The sequence below is a fragment of the Callorhinus ursinus genome, unplaced genomic scaffold (assembly GCF_003265705.2).
Source record: "Callorhinus ursinus isolate GAN/ISIS: 27379988/994484 unplaced genomic scaffold, GSC_fseal_2.0 scaffold4, whole genome shotgun sequence".
Taxonomy (NCBI): Eukaryota; Metazoa; Chordata; class Mammalia; order Carnivora; family Otariidae; genus Callorhinus; species Callorhinus ursinus.
Genome location: NW_027397066.1, coordinates 90,425,083 through 90,441,526, shown reverse-complemented (window position 1 = coordinate 90,441,526; position 16,444 = coordinate 90,425,083). Strand labels below are relative to the sequence as shown.

General features: G+C 38.3%; 1 protein-coding gene across 4 annotated transcripts in view; it reads left to right on the top strand.

Moving 5' to 3' along the window:
- The window catches only part of ELOVL6 (ELOVL fatty acid elongase 6), a 136,535-nt gene that overhangs the window by 79,449 nt on the left and 40,642 nt on the right, over nt 1–16,444 (top strand). For 3 of the 4 annotated variants that reach the window (XM_073892104.1, XM_073892105.1, XM_073892107.1), the window contains one exon: nt 5,506–5,637. The exons of the other annotated variant lie outside the window; for it this stretch is intronic. In XM_073892104.1, the coding sequence (XP_073748205.1) occupies nt 5,506–5,637 (132 nt within the window). The remainder of the gene's footprint in view (nt 1–5,505; nt 5,638–16,444) is intronic. 4 annotated transcript variants of the gene reach the window in all.

Sequence of the window (16,444 nt, the reverse complement as noted above, 5' to 3'; positions counted from 1 at the left end):
AAGAAAGCCAACAGGAAAATAGAATTCATCAAGATTTTTAAAAAGGTGACAAGGGGCAAAAATGGTATGTTACCATATAGGTACAGGCAACTTTCTGTTATACATCTGTTTTAAGAGGAGTGTACTTTCCTAGAAAGAGATACGTAGCCAAGTCATTCAATCCATAGGACTAAATACAAGTCTACTTTGAGTGTGGCCTACTTTCAACAATAGAAAAACCGAATTACAAAAAAAAAAAAAAAATGGTTTTCTCGCCTTTTTTAATTAAATAAATAAGGAGAACCTGTGATCTTTCAATTCACATCTGAGAGGAAAGCAAAATAAGAAAGAGGTATTTGCAACTCAAAGAAGCTCAGAGACTGTTTGGCTTCCTGGGTCACACATAACTGGTTAGAATAACAACCTTTAGTCACTCTAATCACAGCTTTGTCTTGCAATTATAAAGTCACTACTCATTTGTATTTATTATGGTTCTGTTTCCACTATCATTCTCCAAGTCATTCTTTCTGGGCAGAGTTAATTTCCAGTTATAATTTACTTGCGAATAACAACTTCTGGAAAATTCCCATTGTTTGTAATGTAGAAAAATGCCCGTATGAAGTGTTGGGGGAATTCTCAAGAATAGGAAAGAACCCAGTCCCGAAGCACAACTTCGGGATCCCTCTCAAGAAAACCTTCCTTTATAGTCTTACCAAATTATGACCACCATTGACGATGGTCCACTGAACGTCTTGTTGGCAAAGAACAAGTATTATTTCCTCCACCTCTGGGTCTCTAATTTGTTTATGCCCTTAAAATTACTTTCAGACCTTGAATTGTTGCCTCATTTGAATAAGGAGCTGAACTAAAGGAGAAGTCTTAAAAGAGATGTGGCCTCACCGGTTAGCATTTTTTCTCAGTTTCAGATCTTTGACTAGAAAACTTTCTCAACTAGAAAACATTCTGTGCTTGGTAGCTATCAGCCGAAGCAGGTGAGGTGTTCAGGTGTCCTTTTCTTTTCTTCCTCAAAGCTTTGTTTGCATTTTCACAACTCCTTGTACCTTATACATGCATGGTAGCCACAAAAACAAGGTCATCACTGAGGCACAAGGGAGTTCAGGCCATCTGCCCCAAAGTGTTCATTAGCTAATACCCCGTGTTGAAATGCCACCTACATGAAAGAAAGGTTCACCATTCTCAAATGAACTTGTTTGACTCTGTGGAAGAGCACAAATCAGCCGACAGAGATCTTGAGGTGAGTGTTAAAGGGATCCAAGCTCGGTCCTGGTTTCAGTGGAAGCTCGGGTTGGGGAAAAAAAAAACAAAAACATTGTTTTGTGCGTACAAAACAATGTATATGCACTCTTTGACAAGTGTTATTGGGTAGAACAATAAGTACAAATCATTAGCAGCTACTCTGGTGAGAATAGGAAAAACACCTTCTAGGAATGTTTTGGACCAGGGTAGTGTGATAGAGAAGTCCAGCTTTCTGAGGATAAATGATAAAGCCATTATCTGTTTTTACTAGTTATGGGCAAATGTCCATTCACATCGATGACAAAAATGGAAAGGGGGAAAAGAGTAAATACAAGGGTGACAAGCTCAAAGCACATCAGTATTTCTTTTGAGTGTTCTTTACTTGGTTGGTTACTCTAATTATAGCTACAGAAGCACCATCCTGAAAAGTATTAAGCACCTATAGTGAAGGGTTGGGCTATATGATACACGTTTAAGATTTTTTTTTAAATATTTTGTTTATTTATTTGAGAGAGAGAGAGCATGAGAGGGGGGAGGGTCAGGGGGAGAAGCAGACTCCCCGCCGAGCAGGGAGCCCAATGCGGGACCCGATCCCGGGACTCCAGGATCACGACCCGAGCCGAAGGCAGTTGCCTAACCAACTGAGCCACCCAGGTGCCCCTACGTTTAAGATTCTTTAACAGGAGGAGTCCCTATCCTCTGGAAATTGCTACTTATCCAGTAACAAAACAATGTAGTGTTACCATTATACCCAGCTATGGAGGCCTGTCAGAATATGAAGTATTATTAGATTACCGTGGAAGCATTAGGGAAGTCATCCATCCCCATTAAATAGTAAGTGGGCTAGCAGGAAGTCATTATTCATCTTGACAGTGATTGAACCTCTACCAAAGAGATGGCAGAACTGAAAGGCAGCTTGAGTCCATTTAAATTGCCCAATTTGTTAAAGAAATTCTTACCTTATTTTAAGCTAAATGGAAAAAAATCATAATACATTCAACTATAAGTGATACATTTCGAATTCTCAGTTGGAAGAGGTAAGAGTTAAGGCTTCCTTAGATGACTCCCTCTTACCGAAGAAGCTTAAGCTTAATTCTGAATTAACCTAAAGGATTACAGACTTGAATTTCACCACAGTAGAAGATTTATAAAGTATACAATAAGCAACTTATTTGTGTTATAGCACGTGACTCAGATATAGCCTAGACAATTAATTGATGTTTACCTACCTGCTTGAGCAAAATTTTGGTAGGTTTGGCCCGTATACAGTATGTAGCTATGTGACTATGCGACAGTATGTAGCTATGTAGCTATGTGACCCTAAGAAACTAATGTCATCCAGCACCCCACCCCATCCCCCCTTCCCTCTTCTGTAGAATGAGAAAATTGGGCTCCATCTCTCTAAGGTCTCTTGCAATTCTCAGATTCTCTGTGTCAATATTGATTGACTTGGTTGCCCTAGCTATGGAACTGAAGGTTGGTAAAGATAATCTTGAGAACACACATGGAAAAGAGAAGGGTCTGTGCCAGGCACTTAGTAGTGCATTAGGACTAATTCTCATTCTGTAGCTGAAGAAATGTAGAGGAAAACATCCTGAGGGAAGATTTCTGTAGTTTTTTGGATCTTCAAGACACATTATTTTTCCCCTAATGGCTTGAATGATAGGGTCGTATGGTGTATAATTGCATACAATTAATCTAACCATAACCAAAATACAAATTAGATTGAATGAGCAAGAGAGAGAATGATAGATAATTTAAGGAAAAGCTTTCAGGGGGGCATGTATAGTTCATTTGCCCCAAAAATATGATAGTTGAAACATGAAGGCATAGAGATTCCTCTTGGTCTAGTCACGGTTAAACAATGTGCCACACAGTTACACAATGACCGTGCAATTCAGTAGGAGGGCTTGTGGAATTCTTACATGCCTGTAAGATAACACATCAGGTACACCCTTTTTCCTCCTGAAAGTCTACCACAGGAAAACAGGAAGATCTGAGGCTTAACCTCTAAGCCTGTTTGCTTATCCGCAAAATGAAGATAATGCTCTACCTACATTAGGGGTGATTAGGAAGATCAAAGGAGAAAACTCTTTCAGCACTATGTGTGCCTGCCCACAGGACTCACTCCCTAAATCATACCATGAATATTGTCACTCATCATTACCTTTATAATTTAGAAAAGAATAATAAAATTGTATAAAAAATTTAGGAAAGAATATATACTATTTCATATTACTATTGCTTATATCAACTTGATAGAATTTGTTTTTTAGCGAGTCCTTGCTTAGATGCATGTAAATGCAGACGGTGATTGGGACTCAATTTAGTGATATACACTTGCAAAATTCATATATAACATATATATGAGTATACTTACATATGCTCATTCACATTCGTATTCATATTTATTATATACACATATTTACAGCCAAAAACACTTTCTTCTTGAAATGTTTAATAAAGTCTCCATAAAATTGTCTCACATTTCCACCTCTCTTTGAAGTATAGAAATTCCCTGTTTCTTTATGGAGGAAGAAAATGGATCATGTTTTTTCCGAATATTTCATTCTTTAGTAATTCATATGTTACTGGGAAAGTACAACCATTCATTCACTCAGTTAATGTTTGCTGAGCACCTAAGTATATAGGTGCATAATTATTTTTCCCTATCAGAAAATTTGATATGACAAGACCATGGTCATCCAACAAATATTTATCAAGCAGTGACTATGTGCCCCGGTCTCATGTTTCAAAAAGAATCTGCAAACCTCAGTTGGAAGTGGTTTATTCCATCTTTTGGGGTTGGTTTCTGGAATTACTACTTTATTGGGTGGTGTTCACCCAGTAGGTCACATGCATTCACTGAAATAGGTGTGTTGCTTGTGTAAATAATTAGATTCCTCCTCAGTCAGCAATACATACCAGCGGTATCAGCAATCAGGGAGAAAAACAGGAGGCATTTTGCAAAAAATGCTCATTAGGTTAATTCACTTTACTTTTTGTATTATGCTTGTAACTTACTTTTCAACAATTTCCCTTTTAATCTCACTGAGTGGGGAATATCCATTTTAAGAGATACTGCTTTTTTAGGAAGTCCGTTCAGGTGTTTAAATTATTTACAAGGCCTCTGTTACTTTCTATTGAATCATAGCTCTCTAGAATATTGTGGGTTCTATTTTTGTTCTCACTGACATTATCAACACCACTGTTTACTTCTTGGTACAGTAATAAACCAGCAGGACGTAGAGATTCTAATTCATATTGCTTGTACATTTCTGACTAAGAGTTCCACCTAAGCCTGATAAAAAGAGAGAATAATGAGCCCCTGTATTCCTTCGTCCTTTTGTTAAATCAGTTTCATCTCTCTACCCTGAGTATTGTTTTGGTTTTGTTTGTTTCCTAGGATATTTTAAAGCAAATCCAAGATATGTAATTGCACCCAGAAATATTAACTACATACTTTTAAAATTATGACTAAAACTTTCTGATTTTATTAAAAACGTCTTTTTCCAATTGGTTTGCTCAAATAAAGACCCCCCCCCCAAGTCTACCTATTACCTTTGATTGTAGTTTCTCAAGTCGCTTCTTAATCTAGAAGAGTCCCATAGCTGGATTCCATACTCCTGACTTATTGAAGAAATAAGTTCAGTTGTCCTACAGAAGGTCCCACAGTTTATATTTCCCAAGAATAGGTAGTAAAATCAGATTTTGATTAGGTTCAAGTTCAAGCTCTAAGGCAAGTATATTTTAGGTAATTCTATGTTCTTCCTATTGTATTGTATGATGTCTACCAGTTATCCCTATTATTAATGATAATATTGTAACTTAATACCTGCTCCTTTGGTGGAGAAGATTTCAGGAATCCATATTGGGGGTGCCCTAACTCAAGTGCTCTAAGTAGCTTGATTTTAGTGTTTTAATTCCCTGAGTGAAAATTTTTCTTTTTGTAACTTAATGTTATGTTGTCAAAATTTTTAAAGTCATAGAGCCCAAAAACAACATAGATCTATTCTGACATGTGTTGGTTAATCTAGAATGACCTAATTTGTCAAGGGAGGTTTCCATGGAACGCCATGTTGCCAAAAAGACGTTTAAACATTCTCTCCTCGGTGAAGGGGCACATTCCCAAGAATATGCTTTCAGCACTACAAAGAGGGACTGGTATAAAAAATTACAAATAATTAGTAAATATAAATTTTTGATGAATAAAAATAAATTGCTTAAAGATTTTTATTTCCTAAGATACTGGGTTTTTGTTTGTTGCAGGAAGAAATCTTTCCTGTTTTCTGCTCTGTATGCTGCCTTTATCTTTGGTGGTCGGCACCTGATGAACAAACGGGCAAAGTTTGAACTGAGAAAACCATTAGTGCTCTGGTCTCTGACCCTTGCAGTCTTCAGGTAGGTTTTTCTTCATTTTCCCAATGCAATCCATCCATTTCATCAGACTCGGCTGAAAGAAGCCGTGCTTGAGCATTTTATAGCATGTATTTTTGACTGTTCAATACATTGAGGATAAAATAAAGCCATGTCCAGAGAGTAGGCCTTCATTGCAACCAACTTGCCGTATTATACTCGGTCTCTTTATTTTCAGGCTATCTCCTTTCTTGTCCAAACTGCTCAGCAGTGATCCAGTTTATCTCGTAGGCCTAGAAGCAATGTGTCAGTTCCATTAGTGTTGTTGCTTAAATATAGCCGAAGGGCTAAATGCAAAGCCACACTGGTAAACTATTGATCAATGGCAGAGTAGGGTTTAAATGTGCTGGGTATGCTGTTACTGACTAATATGTAATCAAAAAATGGCACCCCAACACATGAGTGGATACTGGACACCTATCTCTGTCAGTATTACTAGACCAGAGAATGCTGTTAGCTCTGCATCCCCAAAGGCACCATTCACCCCCATTGCCTGGAGCTGACTTGCTGGCCTATGTTCATGCAACCAGTTCTTAACATTGTACTGGCTAGAACTCATCGTAGAGGCTGTCAGGACCAGGCCCATCTCTCCAGAGGCACCTGGCAGCCAACATTCAGACACATTCTTGGAAGCTTGAAGGAGCTTTTCTAGCTTTGTAATATTTGATGATCTAGGCCATCACAAGATTAATTAGCACACAGCTGGTATCCATACAAGTGCCAGAAAATACTTTCAACACTAACAAAGGCACCTGCTCTGTTTGTGTTTTGCTTGTCAAAACCCACAAGTTTGTAACTAGGCTTGGGGTAAGGGGGAGTGGAGGAGATATCCTACAAATAAGTAACTATTTTAATATTTATGACTATTCATTTTTATTTTTTCATACTACATATTAACTGTTCCACTAAGCAGAAATAGATGGTATCATTAAAACCCTCATTAGTCATTTAAGGCTTTTTTAAAAAGGATCGGGCAGGAAGAGAATTTTCATAAACTCTGACGATCTGCACATTTCCATTATGTCAGATCCCTGCCTCCAAACACTCATTTGCGTGCTTCCCCTGGCTATCCTCTGATTCGGTGCGTTTTGTAAGTTCTACATTTGAAGTACTCCTGATTTGGATCTGTCACTAAAAAATTCTTCAATTTTAATCTGAATCAGGACATGATTCTCTATAATACAAAGTAGCATTTTTCATTTTTGTTCACATCTAAGGTTCACAGAGCCTGCCTCTACTAAAGTATTTTTGTATTTGAGGAAAAAGTTATCTTTTTTTTTTTTTTTTTAAGATTTTAATTATTTAGTTTAGAGAGAGTGAGCCTGAGCACAGGGCTGGGGGGAGGAGCAGAGGGAGAAGGAAAAGGAGGCACACCCACACGGGGCTCAATCCCACAACCCTGAGATCTTGACCGGAGCCGAAATCGAGAGTCAGGAGCTAGCCAACTGAGGCACCCAGGTGTCCCAAGGAAAAAGTTAATCTTTATCCTAATGATGCCTTTCAGCATTTTACATAGTTTTCAACAAAAGCCTTTATCTTTTGTTTTTTTAAAAAAACTTGAACACTTAAGAGCAGAGAAGAGTACAAGGAGCGCCCCGGTGCCCCAGTTACCCTGCTGAAAGAATTATTACCAAAATGGGTTAATCTTCTTTCATCTACCAACTTTCCTCTTTCCCCCAAATTCTTTGGAAATAATACAAACTTAACTATTTTTGAATGAAATGATACCACTTCTAAAAGTTAAGTACTCATTTTTAAACACCGACCAGAGTATTATGATCACTTAAATGAGTAATCATCTATTATCCTTCAGTGTTCAGATTTTCCCAGTTGTCTCATAAAATTTTTTTTCAATTTATCTTTAAGAATCTGGATCAAAATAAGATCCATACATTTCCATTGGTTGGTTTCTCTTAACTTAGAGTTTTCTACTTTCCTCTCTCCTCAGCCCTCCCCCACCTCCCAGCTCCCCATCCATCCTTCAAAGAAAGCACACATTTGCCCCTCTCAGTTTCCCCAGACTTGTTGATCTTGCTGATTGCATTCTGCTGCCCCCTGTATTTCTTATCAGTTGGTAGTTAGATCTAGAAGTTTGATTATATTTAGTTTTCACATCCGACAAGAAGAAATTTACCTTTATCAACTATGCAGTTATCCTAAAGTATATAGAGTTATTATAGCAAAGGCAGTATAAGTGCTTGGTTCTTTTGCCATATTTATCATTTTCCAAAAGATAAATTAATTTGATTACCTGGCACGTAAATAACAATGTTTCTTTTTCCTTAGGTATCATTATGAACTCATGGATTTAGACTTTATGTGTCATTGATTTTTAGATGAATTTGATTTAGGTATGTTTTTGTTCATTGCTCTTATTCTTTTTGATGCTGAATTATCCATCTTTGGCCAGTGTGAGTCTCTTTGAGTTGGCTCCTGAATCCTTTCACATGCACTGATAGTGCTCATAGCTTGATTTTTTTTTTTGGCGGGGGGTGGGGGGGGAGCGGGGATGACAAGATATTCCAGGCCAGGCATATTGCATATTCCTTACCCAGAACTGGAGTGAGCCATTTCTCCAAGGAGCCCCAGCTTCTTTGGGGGAGGGGAGATAGTATTTACAAACCACTGAGTTCTGGGGGTGGGGTGGTTGTTGTGGCTAAGGTAGTTCTTATTTCTAGGCCTTTCAGAGGCCAGAAACAGAAATTTTTTTTTCAAGAGCTGGCTCTGATACTTGTAGTTCATACTTGCTAGTAGAGAGTATTTTACTTATGTTCTTACACCTCCTTCCTCTCATGCCAAAATCCAAGTTCCCAAAAGAATATATTTTTGAATGGCTTTTACCTTACTGTAATTAACAAATTTTCAAGTCCATCTGCCAATGGGGCCCAACAGAGAAGTTAAAAAATTCCTTGCTCGGGAGACATTCTTGCATTCAATGGCCTGCTTCTGTTCGACTTCCCCCCTCTTCACCACTATAGGATAAGATATGATCTATTTGGAAAAAGAAAGAAAGGGAAAGAGAACCAAAATTTTGAGTTAGAGGAATTAAAAATGCAGGGAGGGGAGGAACAGCTAGTTTTGCGTGTGTGTTTTTTTTTTAAATCATTGAAAATGTGATTTTGTGTGTGTGTATGTGTCTGTATTTTGCTGCTTAGGAATAATTTCAAGCTCGCCCATTAGCTTTTTGTAGTAGCCAGAGACTGATTTGCAGATGCCACACACTGTGTTTATTCATGGATGAAGACAACTGAGATAGGAATTAATTTGGATATGCCAAGTACTTAAGCAAAAATAAAACCCTGTCTTCATACCAATCTACTTCAGAAAGTGGTGTGGGGTTTAATCTAGTTTGGCAAGAATTGCCTATAGAATATTCTTCTTTCTCTTTACTTTTGGATATTGACTGAATATATGATAGTAGCCTTCATACAAGCCATATACCATTTAATTTATTGAAAGCTGTCCTAAGTTTGGATGGAGTCAGTAGAATATGATCACGACTGAGTTTTCACCAGGCCTGCAATGTATTCATTTTATTTGAGAATGATTTCTCCAAGTTTTCCTGGCAGTTTCTCCCCATCACCCAGCACCTGCCCCACCCTTTTCAGATTCCAATCATCAGCGTCTGCTGTCATTGAGTCCCTAGGGATGATGACACAGTGCCCTACCTACATCCCACCTGACCTACGGACAAGCATTTCCTTATTTGATGAGCTAATTCTGTGTGGCATTCGGCCCTAGATATTTGAATCTTTCCTTAGGATAAATACTGAGAAAAATTCTGGTACTTTGAATTAGTAAATCCTTTAGATGAGATTGTTTCTCCCGGCAAAAATCATCAAACACTTCAAGGTGCCTCTGATCCATTCTTCTTCAACATCACTAAGTCATTAAACTATGTTGCTATGGTAGCTCGGCTGGGTTACTACAGTTGATTTGTAAAGCATTTTCTATGTATTTATTTAATAACTCCAAATCCTTCTAGATGGGGTAGAGATGTGCGTGCTTCTGACTCCAGCAGCCTTCATCCGGTATCTGTGGGGCAGTGTTTTCTTGTCTTTGGTAGCATTAGGAGTTTTAATTGGCCTTCCTGGTCTCCGACTTATAACAGTTCAAAGCAGGGGGCCTAGTCAGTGTACATCAGGGTAAGATGTGCTGCATATTTTTAGATGCCAGTATCACACTTGCTCCAGATTTGCTTACTCATGTTTCCTGGTGATTCACTCTGGCCTCAACCTTGTTAGCTTTTATTTGCACAAAGCCAAATGTTCCGGGGCGCCTGGGTGGCTCGGTCATTAAGCGTCTGCCTTCGGCTCAGGTCATGATCCCAGGGTCCTGGGATCAAGTCCCACATCAGGCTCTCTGCTCTGCGGGAAACCTGCTTCTCCCTCTCCCACTCCTCCTGCTTGTGTTCCCTCTCTTACTGTGTCTCTCTCTGTCAAATAAATAAAATCTTAAAAAAAAAAAAAAGACCAACCAAAAATAATCACTTTAAAAAAAGAAAAAAGCCAAATGTTCTGTGCTTTGCAGTTTGACTTCTCACCTTGTTATTAACTGGCCATTTTTCCCAATGAAACTCATTTTTATTTCCTGGCTGTATTTTTTGTCATTAAATTTCAGTGTTGGCTTTTTTTTTTTAAGAGGTATTCGAATAAGTCAATTTTAATAAGATCCTCTACACACACATTTGCTACTGAAAATTGAGATAGCACAAAAAAATTTTATTACAACTTTTGAAAACCACAAAATCTAGCATACACATCTGCCCTAAGTATAAAATATATTCAAGCTTAATAAAAAAAAAAAATTCTTTGTCTTTCTTTAGTGAGATTTCCAAGAACAAAGTGTTTAAAGACAGCACCAGAAACATTTAGAAAAGTATGTTTAACAGTGCAGAGCGGCAGATGAATGGTGTTTAATTAAATCTATTTGTGATTTTTTTTTTACACACACATCAGTGTTGAATATCTGGAGAATTATTAGTAACAGTCTTATTATTGTTAAGCAACAAATACATAGTAAAACCAACTGAAACTATTCAGATGGCAAAATATGACACCTAAAAAACTTGTTGAAGGGGAAATACATCGCTGAACTGTATAATGAATGGATGTTGAAAATGACAAATTTCAGAATAACTTAATCAATTTATACTGAAGCATCTCTGGTCTAGAATTTTGTTCTATGGTTACCAAAAGTGGTCCCTCTTGATCTACAAAGAACAACATTACAGAGAATGATTCTGGTGATAGTAATGATATAAAAGAAATGGGTATATAAACTATAAATGTGACAGGAGTAAAGCTCCTATTGTATTGATAACAGGTTAGAAATTTCACATTTTTAAATGTAGCACCAAGGGAGGCAAAAGTAATAAAGGAAAAGATACCTCTAGAAAGCATATGTTGAGTGGTAAAAAAAAAAAAAAAAAAAAAAAAGCAAGCTGCTGAATAATCATGGGAATGTAATGCCTCATCTGAAAAGTTTCATAACCCATAAATTAACACTACATTTTATTTATTAACATATGCAGTAATAGCAAAAAAAAATAACATTTGAAAGGTTCAGGCTAGTGATTATCTCTGTTTCTGGCGAGGCAGAAGGAATGAGGGTCGAATGAAGTCTTCAGCTCTTTTTTTGTAAGATTTTTATGTCATTACAAATAGGTCAAACAAAATAAAGATAATTGCTTTGATACAAAGTATGGATGGCAGGTTTTTTGTTTTGTTTTTGTTTATAGTTGAAAGCAAATAATGAAAAAAATCTACTTTTCAAAAGAAAAGCTAGCAATTGTACTTAATAAGATTCTGGCGAAATGCTGGTATACATTAAATAAAACAAGCTTATATCCAAACACAAATTTTACCCTATTGACCCTCATACTTCCCCTCCCTCCCTAATGGCAAGTTTATAGTTAGAATTAAGAATACTTTGTGTCTTCTCTTTTCAGACAACTGTCCTGAGTAAGAATGTATGTATGACTGAAAGAATAATTTTAGGACATCTCTTTTCTGTCCATTTGTTGTTTGACTCTTAAAGACCATCTAGTATTTCTATATTGTATACAGATATATGGTCTGATGGACAACGTATAGACAGATGGAAGTCAGATATTGCTCATTTAAACATTTGTTCATCATCTCATTTTGTCAAAATGTTTTGTTTCTCCGTAGAGTCTATTTGAAAATGTAAAATATGACTTTATTGATATATATATTGGCATATATATGTATGTGTGTATGTGTATATATATATATATATATCTCAATACTTTTTGCCCTTCTTCCTCTCTGGATTTTGTGCCATTTTATCAAAGAACCATAGAAATCATTGCATGCTTTGCTTCTGATGCCATATTTATAAATCACAGCTTCTGTCTCATTTTTTAAACTGTAACTAATAGATGTATAGAAAAATCTTCGTTCCTGAAGGCAGGGTGTATAAAAGTTTTCTTTGCCGAATCAAATAGATTTTTCTCAAAAATCAACTGTAAAACCACAGAGACTAGAGATAACACAATAGCCAGATAACATGATTGTTTCAAAGGTCAGGCCCAAGAACGACAGCAAAACACATTTTGTTTCCCTTTGCATCAAGAGAAATGTGAAGCATCTACACTGAATAAAAAACCCAATAAATTACTAAGGCAGGAAGCCTAATAAACAGTAAAGGCAGAAAAGTCCACTGCCCTAGGAAAATTCATCCCTACATTTTACTCGGTACTTCCAGAGTTGACTTCCTTCCCTGATGAAGGGCACCCTGTTAACATTTTCATACATGAAGATGACAAGGTCGAGTCTGAAAGATAATGACTTTCTTTAGCATTTTGAGTTGAATTTGAGTCCCTTCCTACCTGAGAGCTGCTTAATACTCTCCACAGTTGGACTCAGTTTGAATATCAATTTTGCTCTTCTGTTAAAACTACTTTTGCAGCAGAGGAACTACCGAACAGATGACCACTACAGGATAAAGAGAGCTCTTTTCCCTGCCTGCTCCTCCTCAGTGTGTGACACACACACACACACACACACACACACACACACACACACACGAACCCTTTAGGCACTCCCCCTCCACACTTCATTAGTCGTGCCAGGAGCATCGATTGAGAGGAGTTACAGGACCTAAGCTACTTCATTAACCAGAAGAGACTATAGCCTCAAATGACAATGAAGTGACACTAATTGAATCGCTTGACTCCTTTTGAGAAAACAAGAGCAATAATAAAGATAAGGAAGGGCAACTCTCCATCCTTGAAAAAGTAAGCGAGCGCTTATAAACTGGGATCTATACATGCTCACTGGCTCTGGACAGCCCTCGTTCTCTGCCCCTTGTCCCGCTGTAATGATTCGTAGCTCCCCTCTCACTCGCAAAATGTCCCAACTTAAATGGGAAATGAAATGGCTCTTCTGTTTATACCCACAGAGAGATTGTGTTGGCTCAACGAAACAGGAAAAGGAGAAATACCAATAATCATTTGCCGACTTCGCCCTAACAGGTTTTTCTTTTTAGCATTGCCTCGCCCCTGAAACTTGCTCCCCTATCTGTAACCCTTCAAAATATCTGGCATATCCTCACTCAAATTTAAAATCTTCAAGCCAGGTCCCTTTTTGTTGACCCCATGAAATATCTCAAAATTTGTCACCATTTTCTTAGCGAACATCTTTAAATCCTTCAAAATATTTTAACCAGTCACTAGGTTATATATAATTCTTCTCAAATATCTGGGGTAGCTGTCTACACCTCCCCATGTCCACACTGGCCACTCCAGTCGTGACTTTCACCGCTTTACTTCTTGAGTATTTGCCGCCACTAATTGCCATCTCCCAAATGTTTTCTCTGTCCAAGCGACTCCACACTCCACCCATTCCATTTTCCTGTCTAAACCTCCACTGAAACCCCTTTGCCTATCAGTTAAAACTTCAATCTGTCCATTAAAAAAATTACGATCTTACCCTGACCCACCTTTCACCACTGCCCCATACACATCTTCCATTCAAGGCAACATACGTTTCCATTCAAAACAAACACACTTTGCCCATCCTAATTTCATGTCTCTGAACACCCCACACCTCCTTCTCTTTCTTCATTCTTCCTCCATTTTTTTTTTCCTTTAAGTATTAACCATCGCTTGGACTTCACTTAGAATGCCATCTCTATGAAGTCTTAACACATATCACTTTAGGACGTATCACAGCTTCTACCAAGCTCGCTGCTGTGCATCATTTAACCAGACCATATGCTGCCTTCCCAATGTGCCTCCTGGGAGACTATATGAGTTCCTTGAGGCCAAACTGTGTCAGGCTGTTCCTGGAACACCTTGGCATGCACAGAGTTTCTGAATTAATAGATTAAAAAAAGTCTCACCTTTGGCCGCTCCTCCAGTCATGTGCGCTCGGCATTTTCAGTCATTTCACTGTTCATCCTTTATATTTCTTGTGGTCACTTGTGTCAGACATACCCCAGTCCAGTCTGCATTTGGTATCATGAGGCTTCATCTGTGAAACTATAGGCAAGCTTTAGGAAATCTGGAAAAGACAAGAAACACTAAGAGTTGGCAAGAATGCAGAAGAAAGGGAACCCCTGTGCACTTTTGGTGGGAATGTAAATTGACATAGCCATTATGGAAAACCAAATGGAGGGTTCTTAAAAAATTAGAACTAGAACTACCGTATGACCCAGCAATTCCATTTCTGGGGATTTATCTGGAGGAAACGAAAACATTAACTTAAAGATACATGCACCTCTGTGTTCATTGCAGCATTACTTATAATAGCCAAGACACGGAAGCAACTTAAGTGCCCATCGATGGATGAATGGGTAAAGAAAATGTGAAAGAGAGAGAGAGAATGGAATAAGATTTGTCCATAAAAAGGAATAAAATCTTGCCATTTGTGACAACATGGATGGACCTTGAGAGTATTATGCTAAGTGAAAATGAGCCAGACAAAGACAAAGATTACTGTATAATCTCATACATATGTGGAATCTTAAAAGAAAGCAAAAAATTGCAAACTCAGAGAATAGGTTGGTGGTTGCCACAGGCAGGGGGTAGGAGGTAGGCAAGAAGGCAGAAAGGTACAGACTGTCAGTGACGAAGTAAGTACAGCATGTGGATGTAATGTACCGTGTGGTGACTACAGTTAACAGCACTGTAGTGCATATTTGACAGTGGCTAACAGAATAGATCTTAAAAGCTCTCAGCACAAGAGCAAAGATCATAACTGTATTGATGGATGTTAACTAGACTGACTGTGGTGACCATTTTGCAATATGTATAAATATTGAATTATTCGGTTGTACACCTAAAACTAATATAATGCTCCATGTCATTTATATCTCAATTAAAAAAAAAAAAAAGAAATCTGAGATTGATGTTGTGTAATTGCAGGGGCCTTCCAAAGGCCTGCAAAGCCCTACACAATCTGGTCTTTGTTATTCTCTGACCTCCCCTCCTCGCCTCCTCCTCTCCCCTTCTCTGCCATCCCCCCAGCCCCCTGTCCCCCCTCAGCCCCATTCCTTAAACGTGCTAGTTAGGCTGCTCCTTCAGGTTCCTCCCACTTTCCCTCCTCTCCCCAGAATGCTCCTTGTCTGGGTATTCCAATGGCTTCTCCCTCGTCTTCAAGTCTTTGCTCAAATTTTACCTTCTTGAGGCGCCTGGGTGGCTCAGTCGTTAAGCATCTGCCTTCGTTTCACTAGCCTTTGGAGATGTATCCTGAAAGAAGTTGCTGGGGCCAATGTCAAACAGGTTACTGCCCATGTTCTTCTCTAGGATTTTGATGGATTCCTGTCTCACATTGAGGTCTTTCATCCATTTTGAGTTTATCTTTGTGTATGGTGTTAGAGAATGGCCGAGTTTCATTCTTCTGCATATAACTGTCCAATTTTCCCAGCACCATACGTTTGGGACGTCATCAAAATAAAAAGCTTCTGCTCAACAAAGGAAACAGTCAACAAAACAAAGAGGCAACCCCCAGAATGGGAGAAGACATTTGCAAATGACACTACAGACAAAGCGCTGATTTCCAAGGTCTATAAAGAACTTCTCAAACTCAACACCCAAAAAACAAATAATCAAGTCAAAAAATGGGCAGAAGATATGAACAGACACTTCTCCAAAGAAGATATACAATGGCTAACAGACACATGAAAAAATGTTCATCACCATTAGCCATCAGGGAAATTCAAATCAAAACCACACGGAGATACCACCTTACACCAGTTAGAGTGGCAAAAATTGACAAGACAAGAAACAACGAATGTTGGAGAGGTTGTGGAGAAAGGGGAACCCTCTTACACTGTTGGTGGGAATGCAAGTTGGTACAGCCACTTCGGAAAACAGTGTGGACGTGCCTCAAAAAATTAAAAATAGAGCTACACCATGACCCAGCAATTGCACTGCTGGGTATTTACCCCAAAGACACAGATGTAGTGAAAAGAAGGGCCACATACACTCCATGTTCATAGCAGCAATGTCCACAATAGTCAAACTGTGGAAAGAGCCAAGACAAATGGATAAAGAAGATGTGGTCCATATATACAGTGGAATACTACTCAGCCATCAGAAAGGATGAATACCCAACTTTTACATCAACATGGATGGGACTGGAGGAGATTTTGCTACGTGAAGTAGGTCAAGCAGAGAAAGTCAATTATCATATGGTTTCACTTATTTGTGGAACATAAGGACATTAGGAGAAGGAAGGGAAAAGTGAAGGGGGGGAATTGGAGGGGGAGACGAATCATGAGAGACTATGGACCCCGAGAAACAAACTGAGGGTTTTAGAGGGGA